This window comes from Dama dama, chromosome 18, assembly GCF_033118175.1.
Source record: "Dama dama isolate Ldn47 chromosome 18, ASM3311817v1, whole genome shotgun sequence".
NCBI classification, from domain to species: Eukaryota; Metazoa; Chordata; class Mammalia; order Artiodactyla; family Cervidae; genus Dama; species Dama dama.
The window spans coordinates 5,209,361-5,224,298 of NC_083698.1; the positions used below are offsets into that span (position 1 = coordinate 5,209,361).

The following is a 14,938-nucleotide window of genomic DNA, read 5'->3' on the forward strand; positions in this document are numbered from 1 at the left end:
TTGTTTTATAGATAAGGGAGAGGTTGAAATTCAGACAAGGCATGGAATTGAGTTAGATTTTTGCCAACTATGCAGGAAGAAAAAACTGCTGGATTGGGAAATGCTTTTCTGTCAAATGTGCAAAAGTAAAGTGGCGATGCTAGTGTCACTTGGAGAAATTTTAATATGTGAACAATGGGCTTCCCAGGTGGCACTAGTGGTAAAGAACTCGCCTGCCAATGCAGGAGACGCAAGAAACGCAAGTTCAGTCCTGGGCCTGGAAGATGCCCTGGAGGAGGGCATGGCAATCCACTCCAGTATTCTTGCCTGGGAAATCCCATAGACAGAGGAGCCTGGCAGGCTACAATCCATAAGGTTGTAAAGATCAGATACAACTGAAGTGACTTAGCACACACTCACACACATGAACAATACTCTTAGGAGGCTAAGATGGTGGTTTATATAATACAAACTCTACAAAATGCTATCAGTAAAACTTTGGTGATGAAAATCACTGAAAATTGCTATTATCCAAATATGTAGTATTGATATGATTTCTAAATATACAAGTAGAAAAACAGCTACTATACAAAGCTAGTAAACTGGTCTTGAGGTAATGTTTTTCATTTTCCTTTTAGTCTGGGTAATTATAATAATTAGTAAATTATTTAGTATATTATGAAGAATTAGGATAAAAAGTCCTTTTGTTACTATCTAATCCAAGAGATGAATTGTGAGCTACCCTTTTCCCTTGTTTATTTTTAAAAGGTATTGTCCAATCATGCCCTTTTATTTTATGCCCACTTTAAAAAATTTTTAAAAGAAACGTCCTAAAAGTGTTCCATCTCACACTTCTTTAGGTCTTGCATTTCAATGTCATGTGCTGTTAGTTGCTCCGAGAACTGGACAGTCATTTTCTCCATCCCTAGTGCCAGGCACCCACTTTCTGGGGAAGCAGTACCCACAGGACCAGGGAGGCAGGAGAGGAGGAGTCACTGTGGCTTTCCAAGGAGTGTCTCCTCTTTTCTCTCTGAGAGAAATACTCAGGAGGGCAGGTTCTTCCCCAGTCTGGCCCCTTCTTGCTTTAAACCAGAATACGTGAGCAGGTTCCTGGGTTATAGGCGTGCCTTTGGGACACTGAGGTGATAAACCCGGGTAGGATGATGGCAGGATGAGAAGGTGGGAAGATGGCCCTTTGTGACCCCCTCAGGTCACGCCATCAGACTCCACACTTCCCAGGTGACTCATGGCATGAACTATTAAGTTGGTGCAAAAGTGTGGTTTTTGCTTCATTGAACTTTGCCATTTGATACTGGAATACATTCTTAAATGCGGTTATGTTATATATCATTTTAATGCTCATTTCTTGCTTCATGTTTTTGGAAAATGAATGATTACTTGCTGCTTACTTTATATGTATTTTAGACTATGGAAATGATGCTAGACAAAAAACAAATTTGAGTGATTTTCTTATTTGAGTTCAAAATGGTCCAGAAAGCAGCAGAGACAACTTGCAACATCGACAATGCATTTGGCCCAGGAACTGCTAACAAATGTACAATGCAGCGGTGGTTCAAGAAGTTTTGCAAAGGAGACGAGAGCCTTGAAGATGAGAAACGCAGTGGCATGCCATCAGAAGTTGACAATGACCAACTGAGAGCCATCATAAAAGCTGATCAGAGGCTGACAATGACAAACTGCTAGCATCATCGAAGCTGATCCTCTTACAACTATATGAGGAGGTGCCCAAGAACTCAACGTCGACCATCCTATGGTCATTCGGCATCTGAAGCAAGTTGGAAAGGTAGAAAAGTTTGGTAAGTGGGTACCTCATGAGCTGACCACAAATAAAAAGAAATCGTCGTTTTGAAATGTCATCTTCTCTTAGTTTATTCAACAACAACGGACCATTTCTCAATCAGATTGTGATGTGTGATGAAAACTGGACTTTATAATGACAACCAGTTCAGTGGTTGGACCTAGAAAAAGCTCCATAGCACTTCCAAAAGCCAAACTTGACCCAAAAAGGGGGTCAGGGTCACTGTTTTGTGGTCTGCTACCCATCTGACCCACTACAACTTCCTGAATCCCAGTGAAAACATCACATCTCTGAGAAGTATGCTCAGCAAATCAGTGAGATACACCCAAAACTACAAAACTGCAGCCAGCATTGGTCAACAGAAAGGCCCCAATTCTTCACCACAACAATGCCCTACCACAACCAACACTTCAAAAGTTAAACAAGTTGGGCTATGAAGTTTTGCCTCATCAACCATATTCACCTGACCTCTCCCCGACCAAATACCACTTCTTCAAGTATCTCAACAATTTTTTGCAGGGGCAATGCTTCCACAAGCAGCAGGACACAGAAATGCTTTCCAAGAGTCTGTTGAAACCTGAAGTACAGATTTTTATGCTACGGGATTAAACAAACTTATTTCTTGTTGGCAAGAATGTGTTGATTGTAATGGCTCCTATTTTGATTAATCACGATATGTTTGAACCTAGTTATAATGATTTAAAATTCAAGCTCTGAAACCATAATTACTTTTGCACCAACCTAATACCCAGAGGCGGCTGTGAGGGGTATTCCGTTCCTTTTCCTGCGCCAGGACACTCCTTGGGAAGAAGGGCATGCTTCCCAGTCTTCCAGGAGCAAGTCCTCCAGGGCTCAAGGAAGAAAAGGACACGCTGGCTGAGTGACGGGGGGATCTGAGATGCGGATTCTAACTCCCAGATTGAGTCTAAAAATGTGCGAGAGGGAGGCCCCTTCCCAAGAGAAACAACCAAACCAACTCACCAGGAGAGCCGGCCAGAGCTTGGAGACCGAGACACGCGGGCGGAGCGGGGGCGGGGCTGGGAGCTCAGACCCCGCCCCCGGAAGCCTACAGCGCTTCCCCGCCCGCGCTAAGGTCTCACAGACACACGCACGCCGGGATGCACGCACGCACGCAGGGGGCCGAACCGGTAGCAGTACGCAGGCGCACACGGGCCGCGCGCTTTTCGGAAGCCTCGGGTCGGCGGGCTTGGGAGGCTAGGCCGCGGTGGGGCGCGGGGCCGGGAAGGCTGAAGAGCGAGTGGCTTCACGTGCGGGCAGGCCGACCCGGGAGTGTGGTGTCGCGGCTGGTAAGGCTCCGGCAGCGGTGGGTCCGGAGCCGGCCTCTGGGGAGGCGGTGTCCCGGGAGCCGGGCGGGCGGTGCTCTCCGGAGTCTCCGCGGGGAGAGGCGGGGCGAGGCCTGGGGCCGGGGCCGGCGGGCAGTGGGCGGTCCCTCCCTGTGAGCGCCGCAGGCTCCGCCGTCCGCAGCCCGGTCGGCGCGGTAACCGGTCCCCGGGGGCGCTCCTCCGGGTGCAGGGGCAGGGTCGGTGACGTGGGAAGCACCTACTGTCTGGACCAACACCTCATCCTACAACAGGCAGGAAAAAACCCAGAAGATGGGACTGCAGCCCAGACATCACTGCCGAGTAACCGTTGTAGAGATCTAGGAAGTGGTCCCCGGGGCCAGGCTGTGCAGCTGAGGGGCGCTGGCCAAGCCGTCTTTGGTTTGTGTGTCCGTAGTCCTTGGGTGAATGATTGTGTTGGAAGGAAAAAGGAAGGCTTGAGAGGTGAATGTTGAAGAAATCGGAAAGGGTGGAAAGGAAAGAAGAGCAGGGTACTGGGGACAGTGATTAGAACGCTGAGCCTTTGGAAGAATCCCAGGGCTGCAGAGGATAAGATGGTGTGACGCTGTGGGAGAGGAATGGGATGTTCATGGTAACAAGAAAGTGGGTTGTAAGTGATTTCCAAGTCACCTCTCTCTCTCTTTTTTTTTTTTTTTAGTTAGTTGGAGGCTAATTTCAAGTCACCTCTCTTGCAATTTCTCATTTCTGGTATTGATTAATGGTATTAAAATAGGGTAAAACGGAATAGTGGAAAGAAGGATAAATTGTCACGAGATGTCAGTTCTAGTTTTGACTTTATAGCTGTAAGCAAATTAGGATCTCTCTGTTAAGTTTATTTTTTTCAAAAATATTAAAGAGGTTTATGAACGGCTACTTACAATATGACTGATTCTTTGTTAGCGTTCATGGGAGAAAGCTATATTAAGCGTGGCTCTTGCACCAAAATAACCTGCTGGTTATTAAGCTATATTTACAGGTAATTTCGAAGGTAAAATTTAAAATACATAAAGTTCTTGGTTTTTACTTTAGTGCAGTACCCTTAGGGAGCTTCAACATTTTCTTACACATTTTTCTTGTGGATTGTCAGGTAAATTCTACACATCCACCAACATTCATCTACACATTCATCTACAGTTCTGTAAAAATAATTTTAATTTAATGTAAGGAGGCATGTAAGACTAACATGAGGGGAAAAAGATCTAAAATAAAGCATTTTACTACCCACTCATTCTCATGTTTCGTCACAACAGCTTCACTTTTTAAAGCATCCTGTGAAACTGGGAAATTGTGAGAGATTCTGGGGCATCCTGTTTTAAGTGCTCATCTACCTGTTCCCAACCCTTGGAACGTTTAGTGTGTGATAATTGTGCGTGCTTGTTATCTGTGACCTTTGGTGGCACTGTGAAGGGGCATTTTGTCAATGGTAAAGTGCATATGAACTGCAGTGAAACTGCTCATGTGTGAATTCTGGCACCATTGCTCACTGGCTGTGTGACCTCAGCTTAAGTTTCTGAACTCTCAGCCTCAGTATCTGCATTTGTGCAGTAAAGAGACTAATAGTAACTTTCAGGTATTTTCATATTCATTATTTGACTTGATTCTCACAATGATTTCTCTCATTTTACAGATAAAACGGAAGGCCCAGCAATAGGAAGAAGCCAGCATGACATTGTTCTTCTGATTGTCCTTAGAGACCAGATTTATACCCTTCTGCTTGACTTGGTTTGTTTTGCTTTACTTGTCTCTAGTTCCACTGTTTTCCATGTTGCCGCCACTGTCTTTGATCTTCCTGCATTTAATGTTTGTGGTGGTTCTGGCAAGAGTGACCTATTAACTGACTAAGCCCAGGGCCCTGACAGGACCCAAGACTTTCCAGAGGCTGGTCCTCAGAATTCCCAGCCACCTTTGGTCACTAACACCACCCTCTAAACCTTTTGAATGTTTTTCCTATTCACAGAGAAAATTGTTATATAACTAAAACAGTTTAAGCCATCAGTTCAGTTCAGTTCAGTCGCTCAGTCGTGTCCGACTCTTTGAGACCCCATGAATCGCAGTGCATCAGGCCTCCCTATTACATCACCAACTCCTGGAGTTTACTCAGACTCATGTCCATCGAGTCAGTGATGCCATAACAGAGCATTATTAACTCTTTAATCTTTTATATCTTGAGTGTTTGAAAGCTATGGTTAAATAGATGTTTCCACTATAAACAGCCTTTCCTTATAAATTTACTTTATAAATAAAAAGTCCAGTGTGCCTTCCTTAAGACGGGCAAAGATTTTAAAAGTATGTTTAAAGTGTTATGTCTTTGCTTCCTTCTAAACTGAATTTGTTTCACCTTTGTTGTAGAGCCTCTAAAATGCAGGACTCCAGCTCCAGGTCTGTGCACCTAAGTGACTGGCAGAAGAATTACTTTGTGCTTACATCTGGCATGTGTACACCAGGACAGAAGGCAGATGCCTACCGAGCACAGATACTCCGCATTCAGTATGCATGGGCAAACTCTGATATCTCCCAGGTCTGTGCTGCTACACTCTTCAGGAAATACGCAGAGAAATATTCTGCAGTTATCGATTCTGACAATGTTGAAACTGGCTTGAATAACTATGCAGAAAGCATTTTAACTCTTGCAAGATCTCAGCAAACGGACAGTGACAAATGGAAGTCTGGATTGTCAATAAATAATGTGTTCAAACTGAGCAATGTGCAAGAGATGATGCGTGCTGGCAAGAAATCCAAAGACTCTCTGTTGGCACCTGCTGATGCATCACTGGTCATCCACAAAGAGGCCACTGTCTCCGACCTTCCTACATTTAGCGTTTGTGGTGGTTCTGGGGAGAGCGACCTGTTGACTAACTCAGCCCATGGTGCTGACAGGACTCAAGAGTTTCCGCACGGTGGTCCTTTGAAGTGCCCTCAGAGTGCCCAGCTGCCTCTAGTCACTAACACCACTAAGACGTGTCCTGTAGCCTCAGCGCCTTTTGGTGAGTCAGCCCCTGCAAAGTTCCATGCCAGACCATTGTTTGGGAATGTCAAAAAGGAAAATAACAGCTTTCTCAAAGGCAACATAGGACCAAATGTGTTCTCATCTAATCAGCCTTGTTTTCCTTCCTTCTGTGAAAATGCACGGGACAGAAAAGCTTTTTATGGTGCTGGCACCAGCGATGCACTTTCCACCCCAGCACTGAATAAGGCTTGTAGTAAAACAGAAGATAATGGCCAAAGAGGGGAGAGCAGCCTGCCTGCTTTTAAAACTGCAAAGGAACAGTTATGGGTAGATCAGCAGAAAAAGTACCACCAGCCCCAGCGTGCATCAGGGTCTTCATATGGCGGAGTGAAAAAGTCTCTGGGGGCTGGTAGATCTCGAGGGATATTTGGAAAGTTTGTTCCTCCTTTACCTAAGCAAGATGGGGGAGATCCGGGTGGGGGGATGCAGTATAAGCCTCAGGGTGCAGGTGCTGCAGACCCAGCACATCCCATGGACGAGCGTCTGAAGAACTTGGAGCCCAGAATGATTGAACTTATTATGAATGAGATTATGGATCAGGGACCTCCGGTAAATTGGGAAGATATTGCAGGCGTGGAATTTGCCAAGGCCACGATAAAGGAGATCGTTGTGTGGCCCATGTTGCGGCCAGACATCTTCACTGGCCTACGAGGACCCCCTAAAGGCATTCTGCTCTTTGGTCCTCCTGGCACTGGTAAGACTCTGATTGGCAAGTGCATTGCTAGTCAGGCTGGGGCAACATTTTTCAGTATCTCTGCTTCCTCCTTGACTTCCAAGTGGGTGGGTGAGGGGGAGAAAATGGTCCGTGCATTGTTTGCTGTAGCAAGATGTCAGCAACCAGCTGTGATATTTATTGATGAAATTGATTCCCTGTTATCTCAACGTGGAGATGGTGAGCATGAATCTTCTAGAAGGATAAAAACCGAATTTCTAGTTCAGTTAGATGGGGCAGCCACATCTTCTGAGGACCGTATTCTAGTGGTGGGAGCGACCAACCGGCCACAAGAAATTGATGAGGCTGCTCGGAGAAGGCTGGTGAAAAGGCTGTATATTCCCCTCCCAGAAGCTTCAGCCAGAAAACAGATAGTAGTTAATCTGATGTCTAAGGAGCAGTGCTGCCTCAGTGAGGAGGAGCTCGCGCTGGTGGTGCAGCATTCTGACGGGTTCTCCGGGGCAGACATGACTCAGCTGTGCCGGGAGGCGTCTCTGGGTCCTATTCGCAGTTTGCAGGCTGCTGACATTGCCACCATAACACCTGATCAAGTTCGCCCAATAACTTACAGCGACTTTGAAAATGCTTTCAAAACTGTGCGACCTAGTGTATCTCCGGAAGATTTAGAGCTTTATGAAAACTGGAACAGGACTTTTGGTTGTGGAAAATAAATGGGACACTTAGGATGGCATCTTTGTAGTCTTGTCTTTCCACTTTTTATTATAGCAAGGAAATTAATGAATTGTTTGTGAAATGTATATTCTGAATCTGTACCTCAAAATAAAATAGAATAACTATATGTTAACTTTTACAATTGATTGACTTAGACTATATTAATATAAGCTCAATTTTCATTCCAGTTGTTTCCTGATATTTAAGCCTATACATACAAGATAGGAATGCACTTTTTTTGTTTTGTTGCTGAGAGGTCTTTTCAGGGTGTATACTGTGATGAATAGTAAGCTCAAACAGAAACTTTTAAAAAATTGTGATTTGTGCATGAGGATGTATCTGACTTACATGCATGTTTTATTGAAGAAAGTTTCTTGTGAGGATCACATGCTTAGTGTTGGCTAGTATAGTGGTTTACATTAGAAACTGAGTGTTGTTTACTGTTGTTTAGTGATCTCAACCAAAGCTATAGTAAAAGTGCCAGTTTTTACTTTGTTCTGGCATGTAACCTCTTATGGTTTCCTTCCTTTATCAAGACTGAACATGTTCAGAAATAGGTGAATGTAGTATCAGAGGCATCCACAGAAGAGAAAGGGGAAGAATGGGTTTTTCCAGGGGGTAGGTGATGTTTGCAATTAATATTTTATTTGACACTACTTTATAGCCTGTAGGGTTGGTCTCATTCAAAAATGTTTTTAGGTTTTTCAAATACACTACTTCATTTTCTAAATAATACGTATTCTGTGTAGAAACATTACAAAATAGAGGTGAACAAAAGAAAATAAAAATCACTGTTATCTTACCATTTTGAGGAACACACTGTTAACATTTGTGTTGCTTCTTCCAGATGTTTTATACAGGAGTAGGGTTGTGCTCTGTGTTATCGTTTGTTAGTTTGCTTTTTTCTTTAAAGTATATGAGTCATCATCTTCCACATTGACATCTATGACATCTTCCCTTATGTAAGTTTCTGGGATCCTGTTGGATGGGTGTCCTATAATTTAGTCAGCCCTCTGTTGGAGGACATTTAAATCAGGTCATTAGGTTCACCTTTGTTTATTGTAAACAAAAATATATTAAATGCCTTCAGTTCAGTTCAGTCCAGTCCAGTTGCTCAGTTGTGTACGACTCTTTGTGACCCCATGAACCACAGCATGCCAGGCCTCCCTGTCCATCACCAGGTCCCGTAGTCCACCCAAACCCATTTCCATCGAGGCGGTGATGCCATCCAACCATCTCATCCTCTGACATCCCCTTCTCCTCCTGCCCTCAATCTTGCCCAGCATCAGGGTCTTTTCAAATGAGTCAGCTCTTCGTATCAGGTGGCCAAAGTACTGGAGTTTCAGCTTCAGCATCAGTCCTTCCAATGAACACCCAGGACTGATCTCCTTTAGGATGGACTAGGTGGATCTCCTGGCAGTCCAAGGGACTCAAGAGTCTTCTCCAACACCATAGTTCAAAAGCATCAATTCTTCGGCACTCAGCTTTCTTTGTAGTCCAACTCTCACATCCATACATGACCACTGGAAAAATCATAGCCTTGATTAGATGGATGTTTGTTGGCAAAGGAACGTCTCTGCTTTTTAATATGCTGTCATGTCTTTTAATTTCATGGCTGCAATCACCATCTGCAGTGATTTTGGAGCCCAGAAAAATAAAGTCAGCCACTGTTTCCACTGTTTCCCCATCTATTTGCCATGAAGTGATGAGACTGGGTGCCATGATCTTAGTTTTCTGAATGTTGAGCTTTAAGCCAACTTTTTCACTCTCCTCTTTCACTTTCATCAAGAGGCTTTTTAGTTTCTCTTCACTTTCTGCCATAAGGGTGGTGTCATCTGCATATCTGAGATTATTGATATTTCTCCCGGCAATCTTGATTCCAGCTTGTGCTTCATCGAGCCCAGCGTTTCTCATGATGTACTTTGCATATAAATTAAATAAGCAGGGTGACAATGTATAGCCTTGATGTGCTCCTTTTCCTATTTAGAACCGGTCTGTTGTTCCATGTCCAGTTCTAACTGTTGCTTCCTGACCTGTATACAGGTTTCTGAAGAGTCAGGTCAGGTGGTCTGGTATTCCCATCTCTTTCAGAATTTTCCACAGTTCATTGTGATCCACACAGTCAAAGGCTTTGGCATAGTCAATAAAGCAGAAAGAGATGTTTTTCTGGAACTCTCTTGCTTTTTTGATGATTGAGTGGATGTTGGCAATTTGATCTCTGGTTCCTCTGCCTTTTCTAAAACCAGCTTGAACATCTGGAAGTTCATGGTTCACGTATTGCTGAAGCCTGGCTTGCAGTATTTTAAGCATTACTTTACTAGCATGTGAGATGAGTGCAATTGTGCGGTCATTTGAGCATTCTTTGGATTGCCTTTCTTTGGGATTGGAATGAAAACTGACCTTTTCCAGTCCTGTGGCCACGGCTGAGTTTTCCAAATTTGCTGTCATATTGAGTGCAGCACTTTCACAGCGTCATCTTTCAGGATTTGAAATAGCTCAACTGGAATTCCATCACCTCCACTAGCTTTGTTCATAGTGATACTTCCTAAGGCCCACTTGACTTCACATTCCAGGATGTCTGGCTCTAGGTGAGTGATCATACTATCATTATCTGGGTCATGAAGATGTTTTTTGTACAATTCTTCTGTGTATTCTTGCCACCTCTTCTTAATATCTTCTGCTTCTGTTAGGTCCCTACCATTTCTGCCCTTTATTGTGCCCATCTTTGCATGAAATGTTCCTTTGGTATCTCTAATTTTCTGGAAGAGATCTCTAGTCTTTCCCATTCTATTGTTTTCCTCTATTTCTTTGCATTGATCCCTGAGGAAGGCTTTCTTATCTCTCCTTGCTATTCTTTGGAACTCTGCATTCAAACGGGTATATCTTTACTTTTTTCCTTTGCTTTTCACTTCCCTTCTTTTCACAGCTATTTGTAAGGCCTCCTCAGACAGCCATTTTGTTTTTTTGCATTTTTTTTTTCTTGGGGATGATCTTGATTGCTGTCTCCTGTACAATGTCAAGAACCTCCATCCATAGTTCATCAGGCACTCTGTCTATCAGATCTAGGCCAAAATTTGCCTGTTACTCCAGGTGTTTCTTGACTTCCTACTTTTGCATTCCAGTCCCGTATAATGAAAAGGACATTTTTTTGGGTGTTAGTTCTAGAAGGTCTTGTAGGTCTTCATAGAACTGTTCAGCTTCTTCAGCTTTACTGGTCAGAGCATAGACTTGGATTACTGTGATATTGAATGGTTTCCCTTGGAAATGAACAGATCATTCTGTCATTTTTGAGATTGCATCCAAGTACTGCATTTCAGACTCTTGTTGACTATGATGGCTACTCCATTTCTTCTAAGGGATTCCTGCCCAAAGTAGTAGATACAATGATCATCTGAGTTAAATTCACCCACTCCAGTCCATCTTAGCTTGCTGATCCCTAGAATGTTGATGTTCATTCCTGTCATCTCCTGTTTGACCACTTCCAGTTTGCCTTGATTCATGGACCTAACATACCAGGTTCCTATGCAATATTGCTCTTTACAGCATCGAACTCTGCTTCCATCACCAGTCACATTGACAACTGGGTGTTGTTTTTGCTTTGGCTCCATCCTTTCATTCTTTCTGGAGTTATTTCTCCACTGATCTCCAGTAGCATATTGGGCACCTACCAACCTGGGGAGTTCATCTTTCAGTGTCCTATGTTTTTGCCTTTTCATACTGTTCATGGGGTTCTCAAGGCAAGAATACTGAAGTGGTTTGCCATTCCCTTCTCCAGTGGACCACATTCTGTCAGACCTCTCCTCCATGACCTGACCGTCTTAGGTGACCCCACACAGCATGGCTTAGTTTCATTGAGTTAGACAAGGCTGTGACCCTGTGATCAGATTGGCTAGTTTTCTGTGATTGTGGTTTTAGTGTGTCTGCCCTCTGATCCCCTCTCTCAGTGCCTACTACCTTACTTGGGTTTCTCTTACCTTGGACGTGGGGTCTCTCTTCACGGTTGCTCCTTACCTCTGATGCAGGGTAGCTCCTCTCAGCTGCGCTCATGCGCTGTCGCAGCCGCTGCCCATTAAATGCCTTAGTGATCTTTTAAAAATTATATACATTTTTTGAGTAAAATTCTTGGATTAAGGATTTCTCAGGCTTCTGGCATGTGCTCTATTATAAATTGCCCTCTGAAACAGTGACACCCTGTGTAAAATTCCCACATGCACTGAATCAAGGTGCCTGTTTACCTGTACCAGCTAAACAGATATGCAGGTTTTGTTAGCATTCTTTTGCATCCATTCATTCAAAAAGACCCATGGTGGATTCATGTCAATGTATGGCAAAACCAATACAATATTGTAAAGTAAAAATAAATAAAACTGAAAAAAAAAAACCCCACAAAACTATCAGATACCAGGCAGTTCTAGATGCTGAAAATAGACCAGTGAACAACACAGTTCTCATGGAGATTACTTTCATGTTCTAATGTTTTGAGAACAATACAATGTAAGAAATGAAATTTGAAATTTTTAGTAGCTAAATTTAGGCAATTTATATATTCTTTTAATTTTTATTCTTGGTCTGCCTGCTATTTTTAATGCTCTTTTAGAAGCTTTATTTCTCCAGCTTTTAATTTTTGCCTTTGAGATATATCTTTTATTATAATTTGGGTATTAAATCTTTTGTCCTAATTTTTTGTTGTATCTTTTAAGATCTTTAAGCATTTCACCATATTTCTTACTATCTATGTCCCTTTCCATTCAACATAAAAACACTATAACATTGGATTTCTGTAGAAAATTTGAGCTAGGGAGTCACTTGGCAGTTGTTTCTACGTTATACTAGAAGCATTCTTTCTCTCAGCTTTTTGTGATTTGCAGTATGTTTCTGAGGCATTTGGGTAGGAAGTTTCCTGAAATTTAGACTTGAAATTTCTTTGTATCTCTACATTATGAATATTCTCTTGATTGAATATGGTAATGTTGGATTGAATTCTTTACTTCCAAGTGTTTTGTGTGTCACTGTCCTTATCCATTATTTTTGAGAAGTAAACATTACCTGTATTTTTAAATATCATTGAAAGATACATTTCCTTTGTAGAAATACACACATTTTGCCAACAGATGTAACTCATTTGTATATCAATGCTTAAAAATATTGGTAGGTAGAGTATCTGCATTTTTAGTATCAGGGATTTTTAAATGTTTTTCTTATTCATTTGATTATGGTTCTTTGATGTGTATTCTTTGGGAAATTCTATTCCAACTTACTGTCTTTGCCATCCTTTTGAAATTCTAATTCATTTTCTCACTTCCAAAATACTTATCCAGTCTATCTCCATGTCAACCAGTTGATAAGGTGGAGTACTTGTAAAGGGCATGGACTTGAACCAGAGGGACATGTTGTTAGACTCTGAGTCTGTCATTGACTGGTTGGGACTATAGCCCCCCAACAGTTCAGTCTTGGTTGTGAAATGAGAGTAGTCTGTACCTATCTTATTGGAGAATGAGAATCCTGTGGTATAATACAGGCTTACAAAGCCCAATTGCTCAATAATTGTGTATCCTCCTCTTTCTGGCTTGATTCTGCCTTCATTGCTTTGACGGATCATTTTCTTTTCAATTGTTTCATGTGGTTGTTCATTCTAGCTTATTCTTAATTCTACCTTAATCCAGTTTGGTATTGCACAAAACCAGATATATGGATCAATGGAACAGAATAGAGAGCCCAGAAATAAACCCACACACCTATGGTCAATTAATCTGTGTCAAAGGAGACAAGAATATACAATGGACAAAAGAAAAGCCTCTTCAGCAAGTGGTGCTGGGAAGGTTGGACAGTCACATATAAATCAATGACGTGAGAACACACTCTCACATCATACACAGAAATAAAATGGCTTTAAGAAAAATGTAAGACACGACATCCTAAAACTAGAAGAGAACATAGGCAAAACATTCTCTAACATAAATCTTGTCAGTGTTTTCTTAGTTCAGTCTCCCAAATAGAAATAAAAATAAATAGGACCCAAGCAAACTTACAAGCTTTTGCATAGCAGAGGAAACTATAAAAGAAAAGGACAACCTATAAAATGGGAGAAAATATTTGCAAATGAATCAATCAACAAGGAATTAAACTTCAAAATATACAAAGAGTTTATACAACTCAATTAAAAAAAAAAAAAACAAACCTTGGAAGATCTAAATAGGCATTTCTTTAAAGACATACGGATTGCTGACAGGCACATGAAAAATGCTCACCATCACTAATTATTAGAGAAATGCAAATGAAAACGAAAATGAGGCATCACCTCACACTGAACAGAATGGCCATCATCAAAAAGTCTACCAATAGGGGGCGGTCCTAAGATCGTGGAGGAGTAGGACAGGGAGACCACTTTCTCCCCAACAAATTCATCGAAAGATCATTTGAACGCTGAGCAAATACCACAAAACAACTTGAGCGCTGGTGGAGAACACCAGGCACCCAGAAAGGCAGCCTATTGTCTTCGAAAGGTGGTAGGACAAAACATAAAAGATACAAAGAGAGACAAAAGAGTTAGGGACAGAGACCTGTCCCAGGGAGGGAGTCGTGAAGGAGGAGAAGTTTCCAAACACCAGGAAACCCTCTCACTGGCGGGTCTGTGGGGAGTTTTGGAATCTCGGAGGGCAACATAACTGGGAGGGAAAAAATAAAACCCACAGATTATGTGCCTAACTGCAACTCCCAGTGGAGAAGTAGCCCAGACAGATGCTTGTGTCCGCCACCAGCAAGCGGGGGCTGAACAGGGAGGCGCGGGCTGCATTGCTTAGGGTAAGGACCTGGCCTGAATGCCCTGAGGAAAATCTGAGGGAGCTAATGTGGGATAGCAACCCAAACCGTGGGACAGCCAGAGAGAGAGAAAAAAGCGAGAGAGAGAACTTTCCCATGAAAAGCTCTAATCTGAGGCACTGCCGGGCCGCTCACAGAACAAACGGCTGAGCGAATACCAGAGAAGAGCTAGCCTGCAGCGGACCAGCCCATCCCCCGCCGGAGGCAGGGAGGCAGGCAAGGCGAGGGGCAATCTCCGCCCCAGAGATGGCATCCTCCACCAAACTGTGAGCAGACTCCCAGTTGCTAAGCAAGTCTTCCTGGGATCCTGGACGGCTGACATCCACCAGGAGGGCCACAGTCAGAGATCAGCTCCCCAGAGGAGACACAGGGCACACATGAGACAGCGCTCCCACTGCACACCCAGGAAACTGACCGGCTGGGACCAGGGAGGTGATAAGATGCAACGCCCACCTGGGACAGTGCGCTCATCAAGCACCTGGTCGCCAGAGGTGCTCAGACCTGGGAAGGGCACAAAACGCAGGCCCAACCGAATCTGTGCCTTTGTGGAGTACCCGAGAACCTGAACCTGAGCGGCTTAGACCTGGGAA

At 43.2% G+C, this 14,938-nt stretch overlaps 1 protein-coding gene across 2 annotated transcripts; it reads left to right on the forward strand.

Moving 5' to 3' along the window:
* The first annotated feature begins 2,956 nt into the window (after positions 1 to 2,956).
* On the forward strand, positions 2,957 to 8,208 carry FIGNL1 (fidgetin like 1). 2 transcript variants are annotated; one of them, XM_061164820.1, is made up of 3 exons: positions 2,957 to 3,105; positions 4,766 to 4,860; positions 5,488 to 8,208. In XM_061164820.1, exon 3 carries the CDS (start codon positions 5,498 to 5,500, stop codon positions 7,526 to 7,528), a length of 2,031 nt encoding a protein of 676 aa, XP_061020803.1. In that variant the 5' UTR covers positions 2,957 to 3,105; positions 4,766 to 4,860; positions 5,488 to 5,497; the 3' UTR covers positions 7,529 to 8,208. The 2 variants fall into 2 exon arrangements, with proteins under 2 accessions (XP_061020803.1, XP_061020804.1); XM_061164821.1 differs by lacking the exon at positions 2,957 to 3,105 and adding an exon at positions 3,276 to 3,519.
* The last annotated feature ends 6,730 nt before the right edge of the window (positions 8,209 to 14,938 follow it).

Excerpts from the sequence above, each read along its gene's own strand:
- FIGNL1 (XM_061164820.1), top strand. The coding sequence starts at position 5,498 with ATGCAGGACTCCAGCTCCAGGTCTGTGCACCTAAGTGACTGGCAGAAG.